Source organism: Microcebus murinus, chromosome 22, assembly GCF_040939455.1.
Source record: "Microcebus murinus isolate Inina chromosome 22, M.murinus_Inina_mat1.0, whole genome shotgun sequence".
NCBI classification, from domain to species: Eukaryota; Metazoa; Chordata; class Mammalia; order Primates; family Cheirogaleidae; genus Microcebus; species Microcebus murinus.
In genome coordinates this window covers 2,404,093-2,425,746 of record NC_134125.1, presented here as the reverse complement: position 1 = coordinate 2,425,746, position 21,654 = coordinate 2,404,093, and the positions used below count along the sequence as shown (strand labels likewise).

The window sequence follows — 21,654 nt, the reverse complement described above, 5'->3', positions numbered from 1 at the left end:
ACAGTCTTTGAAATGGGGCTTTGTGGCCTGCCTCACAGTGGCCCCCAAGGAAGATAAGCCCCAGAACCCGTAAACATGACGATGGTCTTAGTCCATTTGTGCTGCCATCACAAAATATCAAGACTGGGTAATTTATGGACAGTGGAAATTTGTTTCTCACAGTTCTAGAGGCTGGCAGTGACTCAAGGTCAAGGTGCCAGCAGATCTGGTGTCTGGTGAGGGCTACTCTTGTTTGCGAGAAGGTGACTTGCTGCCGCTTCATCTAGGTGCCATGGACGCTGTGTCCTCCCATGCAGGAGAGATGGAAGGGGTAAACTCACCCCCGTGAACCCTCTTATAAGTGAGGGTTACCTTATGGAACAGGTGTATTCCAGAAAAATCAAATATGGGTAAATTTCAGCCTAGCAAATCCTGCTGCAGCACTGGCTTCCACTAAAACAAACAACAAAAAACAAAAACACAAATACTCGGGGATGCATCCTCATAGGAATAAAATCTCATGCAACCGTGCACATGGAATGATTGGGTTTAATTCAACATTTATTGACTGCCATGGCCATTGCTCCTGGGACAAGACATAGTCCCAGGCAAGAAGAAATTGCAGAGGTGAGTGACTTAGGTGGGGAGTGAGAAATAAAGTCCTAAGCCCCCAGTGAACTGAACAACGGACCCCCTCTTGGCCAAGGGGACCCCATAGAAACCTTAAAACTGAGTTCCCGGCCACGACAGGACGGAGAACTCAGACCATGCCTCGTTATATATATACCCTCTCCCTGGCTGATGGCCACCAGGCTCTGTCCCTAAGGGCCGGACAGAGCTGGCCCTTTGGAAAGACTCAGCTCACTGCTGGGTTCAACCAACCTCGACTGCCCCTCCCTGTTGTGCTTCCAACACCACTGACCTGCATTCCTTTCTTCCTCGTGAGAGACCACCCACCACCGAGTGGCTCTGGCAGGTCTGCCGAGGTCAAGCACTGAGTACTTTGGTGTCTCTGCTTCCCTTTTTAGCATCAGAGGGCTGAAAACTTCACCCTGGGATCACGCTGACACCACCATTTTTGAACATGGGCCCCATGAAGGGCCAGGAAGCTCAGCTGTGCCCACACAGGGTTCTCCTTTCATAAATATTCATGACTCCTCCTACGGCTTGTTAAATATGTAAATTAAGCCACCGTGCTCAGCATACATTTCTGTCTCTGTATCTTCCTCAAAGTGCCTGGTTCCCGCTTCTGGCTGGAGGCTTCGCTTCCCAGCCTGTCCGAGTGACCACCTGCAGGCTGCGCATAGGAAATAAAGCCCTCCTTTCCAAAGGTAAGGACTTTGCCATTCTTCAGGTGACATGTGGCACTAATGCCATCCGTGAAGATGGAGCACTTGTGGCCTAATCACCTCATAAATGCCTCATCTCTTTTTTTTTTTTTTTTTTGAAACAGAGTCTTGCTTTGTTACCCAGGCTAGAGTGAGTGCCTTGGTGTCAGCCTAGCTCACAGCAACCTCAGACTCCTGGGCTCCAGCGATCCTCCTGCCTCAGCCTCCCGAGTAGCTGGGACTACAGGCATGCGCCACCATGCCCGGCTAATTTTTTTTTCTATATATATTAAAGAATTAATTTCTTTCTATTTTTAGTAGAGACGGGGGTCTCGCTCTTGCTCAGGCTGGTCTCGAACTCCTGATCTCGAGCAATCCGCCCTCCTGGGCCTCCCAGAGTGCTGGGATTACAGGCGTGAGCCACCGCTCCTGGCTTCATCTCTTGATACTGTTGCACTGCGGAGTCACTTCCAGTATGAATTTTTGGAGAGGACAAGGACATTCCAACCATAGCAGTGACCTTATGTGGAAAGAGGTTTTTCGCTGTAATTAAGATAAGGGTTTTGAGATTTGGAAATCATCCTAGATTATCCAGTGTGCCCTAGATCCAACGATTACGTGCCTTTCTAAGAAGCTCGAGGAGGGAGATTTGACAGATGGCGGAGGAGGCAGCCCTGTGACCATGGAGGCGGAGGTTGGGGTGATGTGGCCACAAGTCAAGGAGCAACCACAGCCACCAGCCTCTGGAAGAAGCAACTCAGAGATTCCACCCTAATGTCTCCAGAGAGAGTACAGCCCAGCTGACACTGCGACCTCAGGCTTCTGACTTCCCAAATTGTGAGAGAGAGAAAAAATTTCCTGTTGTTTTAAGCCACTCAGTTTGTGGCCGTCCGTTAGGTCTGCTTTAAGAAGCCTTGGGCTAAGGAAAGAGCAGTCTGGAGCACAGAAGGTCACAACCAGAAGTAGAAAAGTGGTCTCATCTCCGTTTTGGAAAACAAAAGAGAATGTGCCACGTCCAATATTTCCCAACCATGAGAGGAAGTGGTATTGTGACAGTTCATCTTAAGAATCAATGTGACGACAGGGCCAGGGGGCGCCCAGGTTAAATACTACTTCTGGGTGTGCCTGTGAGGGTGTTTCCAGGTGAGATTAGCATTTGGATCAGAGGACTCTGCAAAGTAGGTGCCCACCCCCAAGCCTTGGAGGGCCTGCAGAGAACAGGTGGAATTCCTCCTCCTTTCTCCTCCCTGCCCCCCCCTGCTTAAGCTGGGACATCTCATCTCATCTTTTCTGCCAGGCACTGGGGTTGACACCTTCATCTCCCTTGGTTCTCAGGCCTTTGGGTGTGGACTGAATTATACCATTGGGTTTCCTGGGGCTCCAGCTTGCGGACGGCAGTGGGACTTCTCAGGATCACACGAGCTGGTCCTTCATGCTAAATCTCCACGTTTGTATGTAAATCTACTGGTTCTGTCTCTCTGGAGAACTCTGGCTAATCCAGCTATCTATCGGCATTTGGGGAAGAGCAATTTTTCTTTGGGCAGGGCTGTTCTGTATGTTGCGAAGTGTTAAACCTTCCTTGCCTTGTTGTGAAATATTAACAGCATTCCTTAATCATTCAGACAACACCGTTTCCTTCCACACCCCCAAATTTCAAAAGTCCCCTGGAGAGCAGTTCTGCATCTGGTTCAACCTCTCGTGAGCTGTAGAGGAGGGAGTGTCCTTTGTTCTTTGTGCCATAGAAGGTGGGATCAATCCTGGCAGAGGTCATGAGATTGTTTTAGCCAAAGGTGGGGCGATGGGATTAATCAGAACCTTTAAAAGCTCCGTACTTCTGCTCAGAGGACGTTGGTACTTTGAGACAGGAGTCTGCCAGCCTCCTCATTTGCCAGCAAATTAATAAACTCCCCTTTCCTTCTCCTCAAATCTTCTTCTCCTTGCCCTCGTTCTTCTGATGCAGCCTCGGGGGCAAATACCAGAACTTTCGGTAACATTACTGAATTTTTAGGTTCCTCTTTCCTTCTTTCCCTCCATCTCTCCTCCCTCCCTCTCTCCTTCCCTCCTTCTCTTGGTACTTTCTTTCTTCTTTCCTTTTTTATTTCTTTTCTGTCATCAGGAATGAGTGAATTTGACTGAATGTCCTTATTGTGCCGGAGGAGAGGGTCACGTGGTTTCCTCCTGTGGCCCCATTTGTATTGCTACTGCGGAGACGACTTGCTTCGATGCCATTCTCCCGTTTCTCTTTAGGGTCCATCAGTTTATTCAGGTGGCAACGCGCCCAGCGAATAGACTGCATTTCTCAGCTCCCTCCGATGCAAGAAGTGGTCACGTGACCCATATGAGAAAGGCACAGGGCTGTGTGACTCCCCAGGAAAACCCCTTAACGTGACACGCACCGTTTGAGTGCACCCCTTTTGCCTTTCCTTTCTCAGCACTTAGCTTCGTCGGGGTGGGGGCGTGTTTTGAGTCCACACAGGTGGCATTTTGCCTTAAGCCTCCTTCAGCCCCTACTTTTCTCACTCAACACGTCCTGTTTCGGAGACCCAGCTGTGCGCGCACAGCCCACCCAGCTCACTTCGCCCCTGACGGGCCCGGGTCCGGGGCTCGGACCTCTTCCTCACCGCACAGGAGAGGTCCTCTCGTGGCTGTCGCTGTCTTCAGACACCATCCCTTCCTTTCCCTGCTCCGGCTAGTTTTAGGGCTGCCTGGGTCGCGGAAAGAATATGCAACCGATTGCGCCACGTCACCAGGAGTATGAGCAGAGAGGAATCCGAGGCTTCGTGGGGACGGAGGCCCCCGCACAGGTTGTGGCGCACAAGGAGGCTCAGATGCTTTCCGAGCACCTCGTGGGAGAGGACCCCGGGTCTCGGCTGGTCCCCGTGGGCACAGACCCGCTGCCAGCAGGGTGCTCCAGGAGGGTGGACCCGATCTCTGGTCTCTGCGGAGCTACACGCGGTCACCCCGGATCCTGGTCCCGGTGGGAGCGGCCCGCGCCACCCCCAACCCCAGCTCCCCAGACACCGCGCGCCCCCTCCCCGCCTCGCGGCCCCTTCTCCCCTCTCGTTCCCAGGACCATCTCGGTCCCTCCCCGTCCGGGGCCCCCTCTCCCCTCCCCGCCCTCTCCCCTTCCCGCCCTCTCCCTTCCCCATCCTCTCCCCTCCCCGTCCTCTCCCTTCCCCACCCTTCCCCATCCTCTCCCCTCCCTGTCCTTTCCCCTCCCTGCCCCTCGACCCCTCCCTGCCCCGGCGGCGCGGGCACCTGCGAGCGTGGGCGCGGCCTTGGGGAGCGGCGGGCGGGACAGACATAGCACCACCGCCCGCCGCCCCTGCGCCCCAGGCGCCCGCGTCTGCGCCTTCCCCGGGGCCTGGGCGGCAGCGGCGGGCAGTCGATGGCCCGAGCGGCGGCATGCGGCTTCTGTTCCTGGCGGTGCTGCGGCCGCACACCGGGAACGCGGTCACGGCGGAGCGCGTCCGGTAGGTGCGGGGACCGGGGGCGCCGGGCAGAACCCCAGCGCGCCCAAACGGCCGTGCAGGGGCGCGGGGGCGCGCGGGGAAGGCGGGCGGGTCCCCGCGCGTGGAGGGTGGGTCGGCTCCGCCGGGCGCGCGGCGCTGTCCCCCGCAGACCCCAGCGCCGCCGGCCTCGTCTGCCTTCGCTCCTCCGCACGAGAGCGCCGCAGCAAAGCAGACAGGGCGCGGGGCGAGCTGAGCGAGGATGCTCGGGGAAGGCCTCCCTGCCGGGGATCCGAGCAGAATCCCGGAGACGCGGAGCATGGCAGTGGCGCTCCAGTGGGGACGATTTCCTGGCGCAGGGCCCAGCAGGTGCAAAGCCATGAGAGCGGCCCTGGGCCGAGCTCCCTGGAGGAGCCTCCCTCCTCCCCTCGCACCCTCCATCCTCGCACCTGCCTGCTTATCTCAGCGCAGATCTTCGTGTGCAGTTACCTGGCTGTATCGGTTTGCTTGTGGATTCTGTCTTTGGTCCCTGGACAGCGTAGCGGACGGGGAAGGGCTGACTCACTTAACGCAGCCCCAGGAGCCGGGTGCGGGTCTGCACTCGCTGGATGAACGCATTAGGTGAGGCAGGACACGCAGCGGCGCCGGGATTAGTGCCCGAGGCCGAAGAGGAGCCCCAGTTTTTCTTTCCTTCCTTGGCACACTGACTTGCTTCATGAAATTTCCCAACGTACTGCCCCTGTGTGGGCCCGTTTCCTCCTCCTTGAGCCTCCACCGACTCTTTCATGTCCCTTTCGGGTAAAAAGTGTTCCAGTTCTAAAGATCACAAGTGACAATGACCAAGATCGCACGTCAGAGTGACCCAGAGAGGGTACCTGAGTCTCTGAAGTCCCCCTGGGGAGTTTACAGTGAGGGGTTTCTGGGTGCAGGTGTGTCTTAAGTGGAACTGAGCGACCACTTCCAGCCACTCACTGGGCCAGGTGGTGCGGAAGCCCACCGCCGCCCCTGCTCACCTTCCAGCGGCGGACAGGGGTGAAGGAGGTGATTGCACAGAGCGATTGGTGCTCAGAAACGTGGCTAGGTTCGGTGAGCAGGAGGCTGGTGGTGGCTGAGGCTGAGGCTGCTTTAGATGCTGGGGTGGGGCAAAGGAGATGACTTTGACCCTGAGACCAAAAGGAGCCCCCCCCCGCCAGGCTCTGGGGGTGGTGGTCCTGGGGAGGGTGGTAGAGAGAACACACGGTGGGGTGGGAGCAAGCTGGAAGCGCCAGAGCAACGGGAGGAGGCAGGGCTCGTGGGATGTAGTGAATTTGGGGCAAGTGCTAGGAATTTAGGTCAGAGAGAGAGAGGCACAGGCCAGATCTGTCTGCCTCGTACACGAGACGGGGAGAACAGCTCGTGCCTAACGAGTGCCTGTCACTTGACCTTTGGCTTCCACCGAGAACCATAAACACCCGCACCTACGCAAACCCACTCCAAAGGCCACTGGTGGCTTTCGACCCGATTCAGAAGTAGACCAGAAAAATAACTGTCGGCTGCTGTCCCAGATTTGCTCTTCGTTTGCTCCTGCACCCGGGCGTGTTTGCCGTGCATCTCCAGTGTCCCGCGCCAGCCCTTGGGGGACACACAGAAGGCGACCAGGTGGGCACGGCCCCCCCCCCCCGGGGAGGACTGACTTAGTGAGGGCTGGAGTGCAGGGCCGTCGGTTATTCTGTCCTCTGTCTTCCTGGCTGTGCACAAAGCATTATAACATTTGCTGTTTGCACTTTGGTGTTGGCTCCTTTCGTCACCCTTTGCCTCAGGAAGGCAAAGATGAGAAAGGAAAAAGCAGAAGTCGCTTGAAGACACTTTCTGTCTTGTGAAAGCTCAGGTTCCTGGAGGAAATGATGCTGGCGTCCCAGGAGGGAGGAGGGGGGTTCCCATGGCGACCGAGATTCCCCGAGAGCCAATCAGCAGCGGGCAGTGGGAACGGGAGCGCCTCCTCTAACGTTCTCTGCACAAGACTGCAGAGGCCCTGGGCAGTGGGCGGGGCTGGGGAGCCCCCCTAGCGGACACAGGGCGGACACAGGGCGTCTGAGTCAAGAAGAGGTGGGTTCAGACTCGCACCCTCAGGTCGGTAGCTGCAAATGTGTGTGAATGGTCATGCTCCATCAAGATGGGTGCAATGACATAGGAAGTACGAGGCCCTCTGGGCGCATGCAGGTGGGGGACCCACCCAGGACAGAGGTCAGGGGAAGCCTTTTGGTGCTTGCAAAGCCCGCTGGTTAGAAACTGGGCAGAGAGGGTGTGCCCAGGTGGAGGGAGGCCCCCCGGGATGTTTGCCAATGTCTGGAGACATGTTTGGTCACCACAGCCCATGTCGGGGGGGGGGGGTCTGTTGGCATCGAGCGGGTAGAGGCCAGGGATGCCGCTCACCACAGGACTGCCCCCACCACGAAGAGTGACCCCCCTCAACGGGTCGGCAGTGCCACGGCTCAGAAGCCCTGCTCCAGGTACGGTCTGGAGAGGGAGACCGGGCCCGTGTCACACCGCACCTGCAGCGTTGTGCCAAGAACAGGCTCGCACCGGCAGAGGCTATCGGATTTCCACGTAGGGGAGGACCGTGCGGAGCCGGCTGCGGTGGCGTGGAGGGTGGATGGGTGTGGCCGGAGAGGGGAGAGGTACGCAGGTGGGCCGGCATAGTTTTTTTCTTACATTAGAAATTTATTTATTTTTTAATATCAGCATATTAAGGGGTACACATGTTTAGGTTACAGATATTGCCTTTGCCCCACCCGAGTCAGAGCTTCAAGTATGTCCATCCCCCAGACGGTGCGCACCGCACCCATTAGGTGTGAGTATACCCATCCCCTCCTCCCCTCTCTCACTGGGTCAGAATATTCAAGAAGTAAGATGATCAGGGCTGGGTGACTGAATGTGGGGTTCGAGGGGGAGAACACTTACGACTTCCTTCCTTATAGAGGGAAAATATTGGGGTAAAATGGGGAAATCTTGGCTGTACAAGAGTCTTTGTAGAAAGCAAGGGCTTCTGAAATCTGGTAGGTTTTTAGAAGATGTAGGTGATGGAATCGTAGATAAGTATTTTGGGGGGGAAATCCAGGGACCAATAAATTGAGAGTCAATGTTACCTTATCTGTGAGTCGCTTTGAACAGTCTTCAGTATAGACAGCGTGCGGGGTGAGTAAGTCACCTTTAAGCATCACCTCGGAGCTGTCAGTGAGCATTTCAAATACCCTAATCTGGAACTTGCTCTCTAGAGACGTCTCTTAAACACTGTAAGTATTAGAAACCCGAGTTAGAGGATTTGTTCATTAGCATAAAACATTTCAGACATAATTAGCGGTGTCCACGGTGTGTGGTTTGCCGGGAAGATGACACAGGCCCTTGAACAAGAAGTCAGGTCAGGAGGCTCACACCTGCAGAGCGCCTTTTGAAGTTGACAGTGCCGTTCGGTCCTCTGTTCCTCTGGAACCTTCTGGAACCCTCTGTCATCTGGCCCAACTGACAGATGGCCTGGCTGTCAGTGCGGTCTGGCGTGGACTCACCCCTTCGGGCAAGGTGCTTGGAGGACAGAGAGGGCCCTGCACCCTGCCAGGCTGGACGGTGTGGGTTTCTGCGGGTTTCCTGGCCGAATGTGGACTGAGAGTCACTCTCCTTGTCCGGCAGCCCTGGTGGTGCCGCTGGAAGGGACAGGCCAAAAGGGTTCCCATCCACCTCGCATCCTCTAAGGCTGCAAACATTTGTCAGAAGCTCAGGACGGTCCTCGCTGAACCTGGCAAATCGGGCTAGGCCAGTTCCTGCTAACAGTGAAGTTAGAAGTTAAAGCAACTCTGGTAAATTAAAAAAGAAAAAGAAAAAGAAAAGAAAAAGCAGCTTCATTTCACCTGCGCAGGAGAAATAAATTGCACAGGTAACGGACGTAAAAGATGTTCACATAGCAAGAACAGAGTGGTTTCAGAGGGCGCCTCCCGTTATGCTAACATGGGAGGTGAGGCCTCAGAACCACCCAGGGTAACAAACTAGCGCCCTGGGGTCAAATACGGCCACTGGGTGCCTTTGTCAATAAAGTCACGGTGGAAAGCCAGCCACAGCCCTTCTCTCTCGTGCGGTCTGGGGGCTGCTTTTGCAGTGCGATGGCAGAATCGGGCAGTTAGGACACCTCTGTCTCCTTTTGTCCCACAAACCCAAAGACATTTGCTCTGACCACGTCCAGAAACGGCTTTCTGACCCCGCTGTTCTAAACAGACTAACAGACGTTTGCTAGTGCCCGAGTTCCTCGCGCAGCGTACTGTCTGCAGAGCTGCCGCAGGTGCGGGGGAAATGCGTGCAGATGGTTACGGAAATCGGAGAAAAAGCAAAAGGGTTTGGGCTTCCTCAGCCCGGAGTAGAGAACTCCGATCGTCAGCTCCATGCTCAGGTGAGCGTGAGGACATCTGAACCATTGCAAACGTCCTTGCGTTGCGAGCCGGACTTTGTGCGGTGGGCGGCAACTGTTCTCTTTCTGCACCTTTGACGTAGTTTGCAACGGTGTTTTCTTTTGGATGGGAAGCACTTCAGAGAACGAGAGCAAACTGAAGCCCCAATCAATACTGTCTGGCAAAGGGAGACAGGAAGGAACGCAGAAATCATCTGCACGTAGGGCAGCGTTTGCTTTTAGCGCTCGGCTGCTTTTTGGCGTCTTCATTCTGAATTTTGGGATTGCCATGCATCTGGAAAGGGAAAAAAAAATTCTCCCCAAGGAAAAGTTTTCATGTCTTCTAGTTTTTCTTTAGAGGAATGAAAGGAAGTTGTGGATGTACACTGAGTGGAGGGGAAGAGACTATTTCGTTTTTTCCACGTTAAGTAACAGGCATGTTAATATCTTCATTTAACAGATATTGAGCCTCTTCCGTGGAGTGCAGCCCTCTGCCCTCGGGGGCAGGTGCCGGTCAGCTACCCAGAGTGTTTGTACCTCCGCTCGGTGCTGAGCCTGGTCATTTGGGGGAAGGGGCTCTAGCATCCTAGCATGGAAGACAGATATGCTGTGAAGAAGGGCAGAGTGAGGACAGAGCATTGCCAAAGGGAGCCCACCCCGTTTAAGAGGGTGTGGGACCAAGGGACAGCCCCCCTCTGCCCGGGGAAGGTTCACTGAAAATCAGCTGACACAAGGCGGGTTAATAGGAGGAATGGCACACACATTTATCTGGCCACACTTTTAGTGACATGGGAGCCTTTGACTGTAGACCCAAAGACGTAGGGGAAACCGTCCAATTTTATGCTTCGGTTCAGGCAGCATGGGCAGCCAGGTAGGAATAGGATTGGACGCAAAGGGTGTGATCTGATGCGTATAGACCCAGTGTGGAAACCCAGCAAGGCCCGTCTGTCTAGACTCTTCTTGGCCTCTCTGGGCAGCATCCTTTCTTCTGGGTGTGGGGCAGGACCCTCCCTGGAGTGGGGGGTGGTGTCATCTTATAACATGCTATAAAACAAGGTAGGTCAGATCATTTCTTTACGGCCAGTTTTTACCCAGAAAGGCGGGGGGAAAAGTTAGAGCAGTATTTTTAGGTTTTATGGTTGGCTTTGGGGAAAAGGGGTCTGATTTCTATGACCTCCCTAGTTTGGGGAAGAAAGATTAGTTTCTATGGGTAGCCTGGGGCAGTGGGGTGGGGGGGCAGAGGGGCCAGAGACAGGAGGGCAGAAGGTCAGAGAGAAACGTTTGCTTCGGGGGCTGTTTCTGAGACCTTTGTTTTGGGGTATCTTTCTCTGAGCCCCAGCAAGGGTCTGGGAAGGGGTCTTTAAGAGATAACTTTTTCTTGCTGTGATGATCACGTTTAAAAAAAAAAAAAAAAAAAGAGATAACTTTTTCTTTGCCATGCAGTTTTTTTAGAATTGGAGATATAATTCACATCCTATAAAATTTACCCTTTTAAAGTATACAGGTCAGTGGTTTTTAGTGTACGCATAAAGTCACAAAGCCGGCACTACTATCATTCCAGAACATTTCCATAGAATTCAAACCTCTCTTTTCCATGTATCGACACTTTTTTTTTTTTTTTTTTTGGTTTCTCATTTCTTAGACCTTTAAGAAGAAGAGATGCAATGGCAGTTATTCACCTATGCTCAGAAGCATGTTGAATTCTTATTTTTGCATGAGATATCTTTTAGGCTGAAGTGAGCCGATAGCTGGGCTGTCTACAAGCTCCCTTCCTGCTTCTGCCTGTCAGTTTCCATCATCAGGTTTCCCGAGGATGGGGGAGAGAAGTGGTGTCGTCGATCAGCGATGCCCGGATCAGGGTTAACAGTGAAAATGGTCAGGTCAGGATGGGCTGCAGTAGGTTAAACCTGGGTAGGCCCCACACCTTAGCTTTTCTTCATTTGCATAGAGATGTTGCGACATTGTGTACTTAATTACATTGTAAAAAGGAAACAAAAAGAGAGAAACATGATCATTCACGTATTAGTCTGGGGATGGATCCCGCCTATGCCCCAGGGCAGATATGAGCTTGAGGGTTTGAATCTAGCATTTCTTCAGAGGGTCTTTTTTTTTTTTCCCACATGGTTCCTATGGTGTCGGCAACTTGATTATTTTATGATCACAGTGCTTGAAGATTCCAGATGTCATCCTTCCCCTCTTCCTTCCCCCTTCTTTCTTCTATTCTTACTCTTTGGATTTGGTATTAATACAATATTTCCCTGAAATGCCAGCCAGCTAATCTGTCTGGTGTCCCACTGGAGAAATATTAATAACTATTTCATTGCAGGAGTAAAAAAAAAAAAGTGGCTATTGAACTTGAACTTTGTGGCACTGCCTAGATAGTTTAAGAGATTTTCAGGGCAATTTTAAGTGTACTTGATTTTCACCTATGTGCTGAGTTTGTAAACCAAAGCCCTAAGTAAGATGTGACTCTACCGTTCGGAGTAATGTAAGTGCAGTGCAGAGGGTTGCAGTAGAGAAAGGTTCAAAGCATAACGGGAATTTTGCAGTAGGAACGGGGACTTCAGAAGGAGCTGGCATTAGGAAGTGTCAAGTCACAGGCACAGAGGCTCACAAAGGCAGCAGGATGGGTCAGCCGTCCTGGTGGAAGGGCGGTAGGCGTGAGATCCACCCCTGCTGTGCTGGGCAGGGCTTGCTGGGTGCTGGGCTGGGGTGTTTGCCCCTCATCCCAGAGACACGGTCGGCCGTTGGTTTATTCCTCAAGCAGGACAGGTGTGGGCTCCATCCTCATGCAATGTATCGTCAAATCAGCTACGATCCAAGCTGTTTGAGAGTTTTCACCAGGGGTGAGACCTGCTGCCATTTGTTTATACACACACACACACACGTACCTCAAACAATTATGAAAGATAATATATGTACACGGTAAAAAAAAAAATCGGACAACATAAAGAGACATGTGGTAAGAAGACAGTCTCTCTCCCACCGTAGTCTCTGGTTTTCCACTTTGGACATAATCATTGCTATTTATTTCTTATGTATCCTTGATATTCTGTGCACATGCAATATATATATATATATACACACACACACACACAAAGTAGCCTTCACTTCGCTCTGTTTTCGTCAACAATGTGTCTTGGTCATTCTAAATTACTTCATGGTGATCTGCTCATTCTTCTAAAGACAGAGAACACGAGTGGTTGTATCTACCACAACATATTAATGACCGGTGCGCTCCTTGCACTGTGAGGTGGCTTTTATCTCTTTTGCTACTTCAAACACAGCTGCAGTGCCTACTCTCGGGTGAATGCGCTTGGGCACGTCTCCAAGTATATCTTAGGAGTAAATCCCTAGAAGTGGCGTTACGTGGTCACAGGGCTGGTGCATCCTAAATTTGCTAGCCGTTGCTGCGTTGCCTGCCGAAGAGGTTGCACCAATTTACTCCGACACAAATAACGTATGGGAGTGTTTATTTCATCAAGCCTCAGGCAGACTTTTTAATCTTTACAGATATTCCAGGAAAAAAAAAAAAAAAAGAAGACTGCAGTTGAGCCCCATTTCCTTTTTTCCAAAAGCCAGGTTGTATTTCTTTTTTCTCCACGGACTGTAATTTTATGCCCATCCCCAATTTGTTAATGGTGTTTTTAGTCTTTTCTCATTGATTTATGAGAGATCTTTACATATTAAGTAAACTGGATTTTTTTTTCCTTTTGTAAATATTGTAAATACTTCCCTCCCCCCCCCCCCGTTTCTCCTTTGTCTTTTGATTTTGTGCACGCTCTTGTCACCAATCGGAACATCCTTTTTTGTTTATCAGATGTGTGTTTTAGATTTGTTACCAGCAACTGAACTAAGGTGAGAGAAAGAGAGTTTGAGTGACTGTGTGTATTCTACCTGCAATTTACACACACAGACATACACACACACACACACACACACACACACACACACACATTGCAGGTAGAATGGAAAGGCCATGATGTATTTTTTGATGTATTTTATGATAATAGGTGAGTTTTGAAGTCTTTTTAAAGAACCGAATAGCAGAGGCTTGAAAACAAACTTTAGGTACCCTTCACAATTAAGGGGCCAGGAAAAAAAAACAGTGGAATTAAGGAAATAGAGAAGGAGATTGCTGGTATAGCAAGTGCCACTGAGGATGGGAGTGTGTGCCCGGCATCTCAAAGCTGCCAGGCCCTCCTGGATTAGCCTTCCTCCCCGTGGCCTGGTCCCGGGTATCCGAGGCTGGTGCATGAGTGTTTCTTGTCATTGACTATGAGCCTTGTCCTTAAGGCAGATTGCCTACAAAGGGCAATGCAGTAAATAAGTATTATTAGTGGCACAGCGACTTAAAATCTTAACCAGAGCAGCCACTTGTGGCATATTAATGTCTCCCCCGCCCCATCTCGTACTTTCTCTGTCTTTTTTGATAAAGGGTCCATCTAGAGGCGGCGGGACACGTGTGCATTCTGAAAGATGCCTTTGACTTTGAAAGCCCATCTGACATCGCAAACCTCATCACCTCCGAGAAGTGCGAGGCCGCCTTGGCCCTTCATCTGTACCGGGGAGGCAGGCTCCTGCAAGGTAACCGGCCCTCTTTCTCCTCAAAGTCAAACACTAGAAATATGGGGAACCGGAGGCACCTGTCCTGTCCGATAATGCAGGAAATCGCGTCTCTTGTTTACCTGGCTCAGAAATGGATGGGATACAATGATTTCTTCGGTTTGTTTTTCTACCGAGTCATTTTCTAAAATGTTACAACCGTGCTGATCGAGAATAGATGTGTATTTAAAGCTGCTCTTGCCGTATTCAAAGTATCAGCCTGAATTTTGTTCAGTGTATAGTTCGTATTTCTAAGCATTTACGAATTTTAAAAAATAGAGTTCTTTTACAAATATAGAATGAACACTTAATGATAAAAGATTTTATTCAACCCTTTAACTAATGAGGAAATTGCTAAGAAGCTAACGCTGGTGTAAAGCACATTTGGGCAGCCGTGGTTTAAACTGGCAATTTAATAAAAAGGAGATCAGAGTAAGATGACCAGGTCAGCTGCAAAACTGATTGACATTCAAGCTTAGGGCGGTGAACCCTAAGCTTGGAGACTATTTTTTTCTACTGGGTGGAAATGATTTACAGCCCTACTTGACACAAAGCTACAAATTAGTTACTGTAACTTCACAGAGTACGAGCTCTTAATGATTAGCAAATAGTGAAGCCAAACAATGATACATTCTCTTAGAAATTAATCCTTGGGGGAGCTTTTCTTATTTATTTATTTATTTATTTATTTATTTGAGACTGAGTCTCACTCTGTTGCCCAGGCCAGAGTGAGTGCCGTGGCATCGGCCTAGCTCACAGCAACCTCAAACTCCTGGGCTCAAGCGATCCTCCTGCCTCAGCCTCCAGAGTAGCTGGGACTACAGGTGTGTGCCACCATGCCCGGCTCATTTTTTTCTATATATTTTTAGTTGGCCAATTAATTTCTTTCTATTTATAGTAGAGACGAGGGTCTCGCTCTTGCTCAGGCTGGTCTCGAACTCCTGACCTTGAGCAATCCTCCCGCCTCGGCCTCCCAGAGTGCTAGGATGACAGGCATGAGCCACCGCACCCGGCCTTGGGGGAGCTTTTCAATGCCACTTCCTAGGATTTTTTAAGGAAGCCCATGTGCTGTGTAGAAAGCTTTAGATCCAGTATTAGTGAGAAGGGCTTTTCCTGTGCACCATGACCTTTTCACTTAACAAGGTGTTATGGGGCCTTTTCCGTTCCAGTTATACATGTTGAGCTGCCCAACACTGTTGCCAGATGCCTGTGGATGTACCATAAGTTTTTATTATTTTTTAAGCTTTCTTTTTTTAAATTTTTTTCTTTCTTTTTCTGCACCATAAGTTTTGTGGATGGTCTTCTATTGGTTAAACTGTATTTCAAAATACATAGCACATAATTATTTTTTAAAAATTGCAAAAGTAAGTGCTTTGGACACTATATAAAAATACAAAGAAGAAGAAAATCCAGCATCTGAAATTTTACCACCCAGTGATGACCACAGCTTGTGAGTGTGTGTTTGGTTTTATTTATATTTTTATCTAAAATTAAGTTTGCAAAAAAGATATATACTCTTACAATATAAACTTGCAACTTCTTTTTAAAATTTTTTGCATGCTATTTATTATGTGCTAAGCACTGTGTTAAATGCTTCAAATGCAGGGATACTGCTGTATGTGGCTCTTTTTCTCCGTGGTTTGTGTGTCTTTTAAAATTGCAATCAGCTGGGTGTGGTGGCTCAGGTCTGTAATCTCAGAACTTTGGGAGGCTGAAGCATGAATGCTCCTCAATGAGCATTCCTTGAGGCCAGGAGTTTGAGACCAGCCAGGACAACATAGTGAGGTCCTATCTCTAAAAAAAAAAAAAAAAGGTAGCCAGGTGTGGTGGGCCATGCCTGCAACCCCAGCTACTGGGGAGGCTGAGGCAGGAGGATCACTGGAGCCCAGGAGTTCGAGGCTGCAGTGAGCAATGATCACACAACTGCACTACAGCCTGGTGATAGAGCAAGACCCTATTTCAAAAAAAAAAAAATATTGCAATCATACTGTGCTTATAGTTTAGTAGCATTTTACAATACGTTAAGAAAAGCTCCTTCATCATTAAATGGTCTTCTACAACATGGTTATAAATGGTCGCATCTTATTTCTGTTTTCCCTTTCAATTATAAACAATGTTGTGATGAACAAACTTCTGCACAAACCTTTGGAGCCCATTTTCTTTCCTATTTTGCAGAAGTGATGTTGAAGGATGGATGGGGATATGCGGTTTTAGTTTTTAAATTTTTTATAAACCTTTTTAGCCAGGAGCATAGATTCAAGTTCCCCTAAATGTATGCTCCTGGGTATATTCATTTTTGAAGCGTTTGATACATATTGCCAAGTAGTAACTACCGACATTTATGTGACGGAGGGTATTAGATACAGCTAAGTAAGACCATAACAACCTGGACAAATGGAAGTTTGCTTTTTTGTTTAAAATCAATATTGGCCGAGCAAATGATTAGGTCAATAAATTGCTAAGTAGAATTTGCAAACACTGGGAAATAGCACATTAACAACATTAATACACGTTGCAGTTATCTTTAAAAACACTATCAATTTTAATGCTTTAAGTTATGGACCAATTGCCATGTGGACTTCGAGGCAACACATTGTATTTGTTTCTCCCTCTCGAGCATGCCTATAAAAAAGGTTTTTGACCTGTATGCCAGTCTTTCTAGTGCATAAGAACAGATTTTTATAGCTATCCTTACCTAAGATATACTATCACCTGTCCCTATCTACTGTCTTCTGGGCTCTCTCATACGCCCTAAATGGCACACAAGAGAAAACTCACAGAGTTAATGTGACTCTGGCTGGGAGTGTTTTAAGGGAGCCCTTCCTGTTTCTTGTTGACTGTGTGCTTTAGGCTTGAACCTACTAAAGAAACAGATAGGGTCAGCTGGCCGATTAAGAAACCAAGTTTGGGCCGGGCACGGTGGCTCGCACCTATAATCCCAGCACTCTGGGAGGCCAAGGTGGGAGGATTGCTTGAGCTCAGGGGTTTGAGACCAGCCCAAGAGAGAGTGAGACCCCATCTCTACTAAAAACAGAAATAATTAGCCAAGAGTGGTGGCATGTGCCTGTAGTCCCAGCTACTTGGGAGGCTGAGGCAGGAGGATTGCTTGAGCCCAGGAATTTGAGGTTGCTACAACACCACAGCACTCTAGGCTGGGCAACAGAGTGAGACTCTGTCTTAAAAACAAATAAACAAACAAAAAACAACAACAACAACAAACAAAAGAAAGAATCCCAAGTTTGTGAAACTATTATGTTCTTTTTTTATCCTCAGCAGACTGCTGGGAGTGACATATCTTCAGTATAAACACTGATTTCTGAAATAATACCAGTTATGTGGGTGGCTGTGAGTAAACCCACTTGAAAAATATTCGCATACCACTTTTCAGGCTCTGTTCATTTCAACAAATGCTGTTTGACGACTTAACTTTTAGCAGACACCCTATGAGGAGCGAGGGGTACGGGAATAAGCAAGAGAATCATGCAGTCCACAGACAAAACCTAGTGTCTTCTGACATGTGACACAGAAGGGGAGGATTTAACTGAGAGTCTGGGAGAAGATTTCAGAGAGGAGAGGATGACTACATAGGGTTTTGAAGGGTGAATAAGAGTTTGCAAATATAGCCTTAAAAAGTTAAAAATAAAACGACCATATGGTCCAGCAATCCTGATACTAGGTATATACATCCGAAGAAAATAAAATTGATAGGTTGGAGAGAGATCTGCACCTCACGTTCATTGCACTATTCACAATAGCCAAGACATGGAATCAACTTGTACAGACCCAACGCCAGGAATCCAGACAAAATAGAATGTCATACAGTGAAAAGTAGGTCTCGGTTCTATCCATATCTGTAGCCTTCCAGGTCCCTTCTGTAGAGGTGACGGCTGCTAGTATTTTGTGTATCTTTTCACAGATGTTCCATGCATATAGACGTGTGTGTTTGTCATTTTTATACGTGCTTATAGTCACCACCAATACGCACTTAGTTTTTTTGTGCTTAACATTAGATTTTGTCAGTCCATGTCTGTGAGCACGCGCGCACACACACACACACACACACGCACACACGCACACACGCACGCACACACGCACAGCTCCTAAAAAGAAAGGGCTGGTCTTCCCCAATGCACCAGTAGGTAGTTTCTCAAATTTTGCTACTTTTAGCAGCCTTGCTGCACCTGCATATATTATTGTCATGCTTAGTACCCGGAGGCTGAATTCACAGCAGTGAAATTCCAGGGTGAAGTGACCTAGATAGAGGGGAATAAGAAAGATGGAATCTGCTCATTTGCATGACAGAAACTATTCTAGGGCCAATAAAAGGAAAGATCAGTATCTTCTCCTGTAAGCCTCTTAGCAGAGATGCTTGTTTGAGAAGCCCCTGGGCGAATTCCACTTCACTGAGGTCTGTTGGGTGATTTGCCGGCCATGGTCTCCTTTGAAATTTCCCGTAGAACTCTGGACGTCCGTTCCGGGACTCGCGGTGGATGAGCGCACGGGCGACCGCGCTGTGTGCACGCTTGTTGCCTTGGGCGTCCGTGCTCGCGAGGTGTTCCCTGTGTGAGCCGGAGGCGCACTCGCCCCCCGACCCCCGCCAGCAGGGGCCCTTCGCTGGGGTACATGACAACCTCTCCCCTCGAAAAGCCTCTGTCCATTCACACGCCCAGCATTTGGAGTCATTTTGGCTTTCGTCTTGGTTGTGCCATTTGCAATTTATCATTCCCTTGGTCAAAGCCATTGTCGAGGTTGTTTCTCGCTCTCTCTGAATCCCCTTGCTGGCCGGGTACCTGTCGGTGACGATGCACAACAAGTGCTACCGTGTTTCCCCGAAAATAGGACAGGGTCTTATATTTATTTTTCCTCAAGAAGACACCCTAGGGCTTATTCTCAGGGGATGTGTTATTGTTTTTTTAAGCACGGTACAGCCATCTACATTGATTCAAATAGAGTTAGGTCGTCTTCTTCTGGAACATCATCATCACTCTCCAAACCCCGAATTCCATCCTGAATGTCTTGAGACTCCGTTTCCTTTAGAACCATCGGCCCCGATCTCTCCTGTGGAGCACTAGAGCTCTCACGGGCAGATGAGAAGGGCTGCTCGTGTTCTTTCCCGCCCCGCGACGACACGCACGGGTTGTGCAGACGCGCTGCGCAGCCACGCCCGTCACTAGGGCTGATTTTCGGGGTGGGGCTTCTATTGCTCACATGCTTAGAAATCCTGCTAGGGCTTATTTTATGGGTAGGTCTTATTTTTGGGGAAACACGGTACATTTGGAGCGCCCTTTCATTCCTGTGATAAACTGTGCTGGCTCCGGATTAGCTCATTTCCTAGGAATGATACCACTTGGCTTCGATGGACGGTAGCCAACAATATTTGTATCTGTTTATTCTAAAGCAGATTAGTAGGAAAACAGTCCTGACCAGTGGTTGGTGTCTCCCGTGACGGCCGCTCAGCGTCATGTTTAAGCTCGTGATACCCGCTCTGCTATTCCGGAGAGTCGGACAAAATTAAACAAACAACAGAACAGTTAACAATTAAACAAACAACAGTCCCCGGTGTTCTGGGAACTTCAGGCGCTTAAGACCCTGGCTTGGGGCGCGGTGGTGAAGGGTGTTTCCGAAGCTGAGTTTTGCTTTGCTGACCATCCTCATTTTGCAGGTCATCGGATCCCTTTTGGAGTCATCTTTGGCGGGACTGATTTAAATGAAGACGTCAACCGGGGAGAAAAAAACAAAGTGATGGGAAAAGTTCTCGAGGAAGCCAGGTAACGCTTAAAGGAGCCGAACACTGAAACCGTTCGGATGGAATTGAGTCCGAAAGACTGAGGAAACCAGTCGTTGGGGAGGTTCGAGTCTCACCCCTGAGAAGCCAATTTCACGTCATCTTTCCTATCTTTTGGCACATTTTTAGTTTGCCACGAACGGTCACCGTTCACAGGTGGTCGCGCTGGAATAAGTCTCCAGTTGCAGTTAATGCTGGGTAAGCGTTCTTAGAATGTTCCGCAGGGTAGAAAACACAGCATCGTTGCTTCCTAAGAGACAGCAGTCCTGGCACGTTCCAGCCCAGGGTCTCTCAAACTTTTTAAACAGGGGGCCAGTTCGCTGTCCCTCAGACCGTTGGAGAGTGCGCACTGTGGGCCCGGGACGCGTCGGCTGCTAAGCAGGACAGGCAGCGGCGGCAAAAACACCCGGCGGGCTGGATAAATGTGCTAGGTGGGTGGCATGTGGCCCGCGGGCCGTAGGTTTGTGGACGCCTGCTCTACCCTCATCAGCACAGACTTTAGGGTCTTTTTGCATCAAATCTGCCCAAGGAGACTGTTCGTGGCACGGCTGTTAATGATGCAGCTTCCTGAGCTATTTTATAGACGGGTCACCGGGTGAGACTTCTCAACGGTGGCTCGGTCTTTTTTCTCCCCTGTGTCCCTCCAGCCATCCTGGGGACCCGAGCGGTGGCTGCCGTGAGCACAGCTGTATCAGCCCGGGGCAGTGCTTGCTTCTCAAAGCGGCAGGTCCTACCTGTGGACAGCACCCTCCAGGTGTGAAAAACTAGTACACACCTCCGCCCGGTTCTGACTGCCCTGCTATTACTGCCGGTTGAGCATTATTGCCTGAGCTGTACTTGTCAGTGTTTTTCATACCGAGGCTGTGAAAGGAAGTTGGTTTTGGGGTTTTTGTTGTTTTTTTCTTTCTTTCTTTTTCTGGAGACAGGGTCTTGCTCTGTCGCCTAGGCTAGAGTGCAGCTGAGTCACAGCTCACCATAGAGTTGAACTCCTGGGCTCCAGAGATCCTCTCGCCCCCACCTTCCAAAGTGCTGGGAGGACAGGTGTGAGCCACCTGCTAGGGCTGTGAGGCGCGAAGTTTAAGGGAGGCTGTTGATTTGGACCAGCCTCCTGCATTTGGCCCCCGCAGGCCAGACCAAACCAGGATGGAGTCACTGGTGCTAGGTGCCGTGTCATCAAACCGAACCTTGAAATGGGCCCGTTTTCCAAAAGGCAGGAGATTGCAACAGCCTGTGTCGCCGTAATAAGGAAGCCTTTCATCCTGTAAGGAGAGCGACTTTGAAATGGTCCATCCGAGTCTTGGTTTCTGTTGCTGCTGTCTCCAGTCCGTCTCTGTCTACAAAGCCAACCTCCTCTGCTCGGCCCACCAAAACGCTCATTCCCGTTTTGTGGAATGAGGTGCTGCCCGACACTAGAATGGCTAATAAAAGCCAATTAAGATCTTTAAGTTTGTTGTAATTGTGTCTTTTGACAAGGCGTATTTAGAAAATTACATTTGTACAGCATTCTGGAGTGAATTGGAAGGCTTGGTTAGGAAAAAAAAAACAAACAATCGCTCCAATTCCTTTGTATGACAGATGCAATCATGAAGGTGAAAAGAGCGATAAAAGCAATAATGAATCCTCTATGATCATATAAAAATTGTGAAAGAAGAGGAAATTAAATCAAAAGAACTAAATATGCATGCGTGCCCAAAACAAAGCACATTTCTTTCTTCTTTTCAATAGAGATTGAAACAAAAAACTTTCCTGATGATAAAGTTGTGAGGCTTCACAACAGGCTTTCTGGGGTGATCCCACAGACAGGTTGGGGGGTTGTGTGCGGTGTGCCCCTGCAAGCATCCGCTCGCAGCTGGTGCTACGAGAAAGCCGCACCTGTGCATAGAATAGCCCTGCGTTGAGTTTACAGACAGACCAACAAGTACCATCTAAGAATCCTTTCAGCTTTTACATCTTTGAATCATTGTAGTAACAAAACAAAACAAAACATAACAGGTCATTGATTTTCACCCAATAGACAACCAACCTTCAATTTTCCGCGGCTCGTCTATAGCCTTCTCACGGCTGGGCAGCTCTGGCGGGGGAGTCCGGAACCCTTCA

The 21,654-nt window shown here is 49.6% G+C and overlaps 1 protein-coding gene across 4 annotated transcripts in view; it reads left to right on the top strand.

Moving 5' to 3' along the window:
• Positions 1–4,569: 4,569 nt before the first annotated feature.
• GLT1D1 (glycosyltransferase 1 domain containing 1) overlaps positions 4,570–21,654 on the top strand; it is a 56,379-nt gene continuing 39,294 nt past the window's right edge. For 3 of the 4 annotated variants that reach the window (XM_075996434.1, XM_075996433.1, XM_075996435.1), the window contains exons 1-3: positions 4,571–4,780; positions 13,606–13,754; positions 19,435–19,540. In XM_075996434.1, the coding sequence (XP_075852549.1) occupies positions 4,713–4,780; positions 13,606–13,754; positions 19,435–19,540 (323 nt within the window). In that variant the 5' untranslated portion in view covers positions 4,571–4,712. Of the gene's footprint in view, positions 4,781–13,605; positions 13,755–19,434; positions 19,541–21,654 lie in introns of all 4 variants that reach the window. The other variant, XM_075996432.1, reaches the window with a different exon arrangement.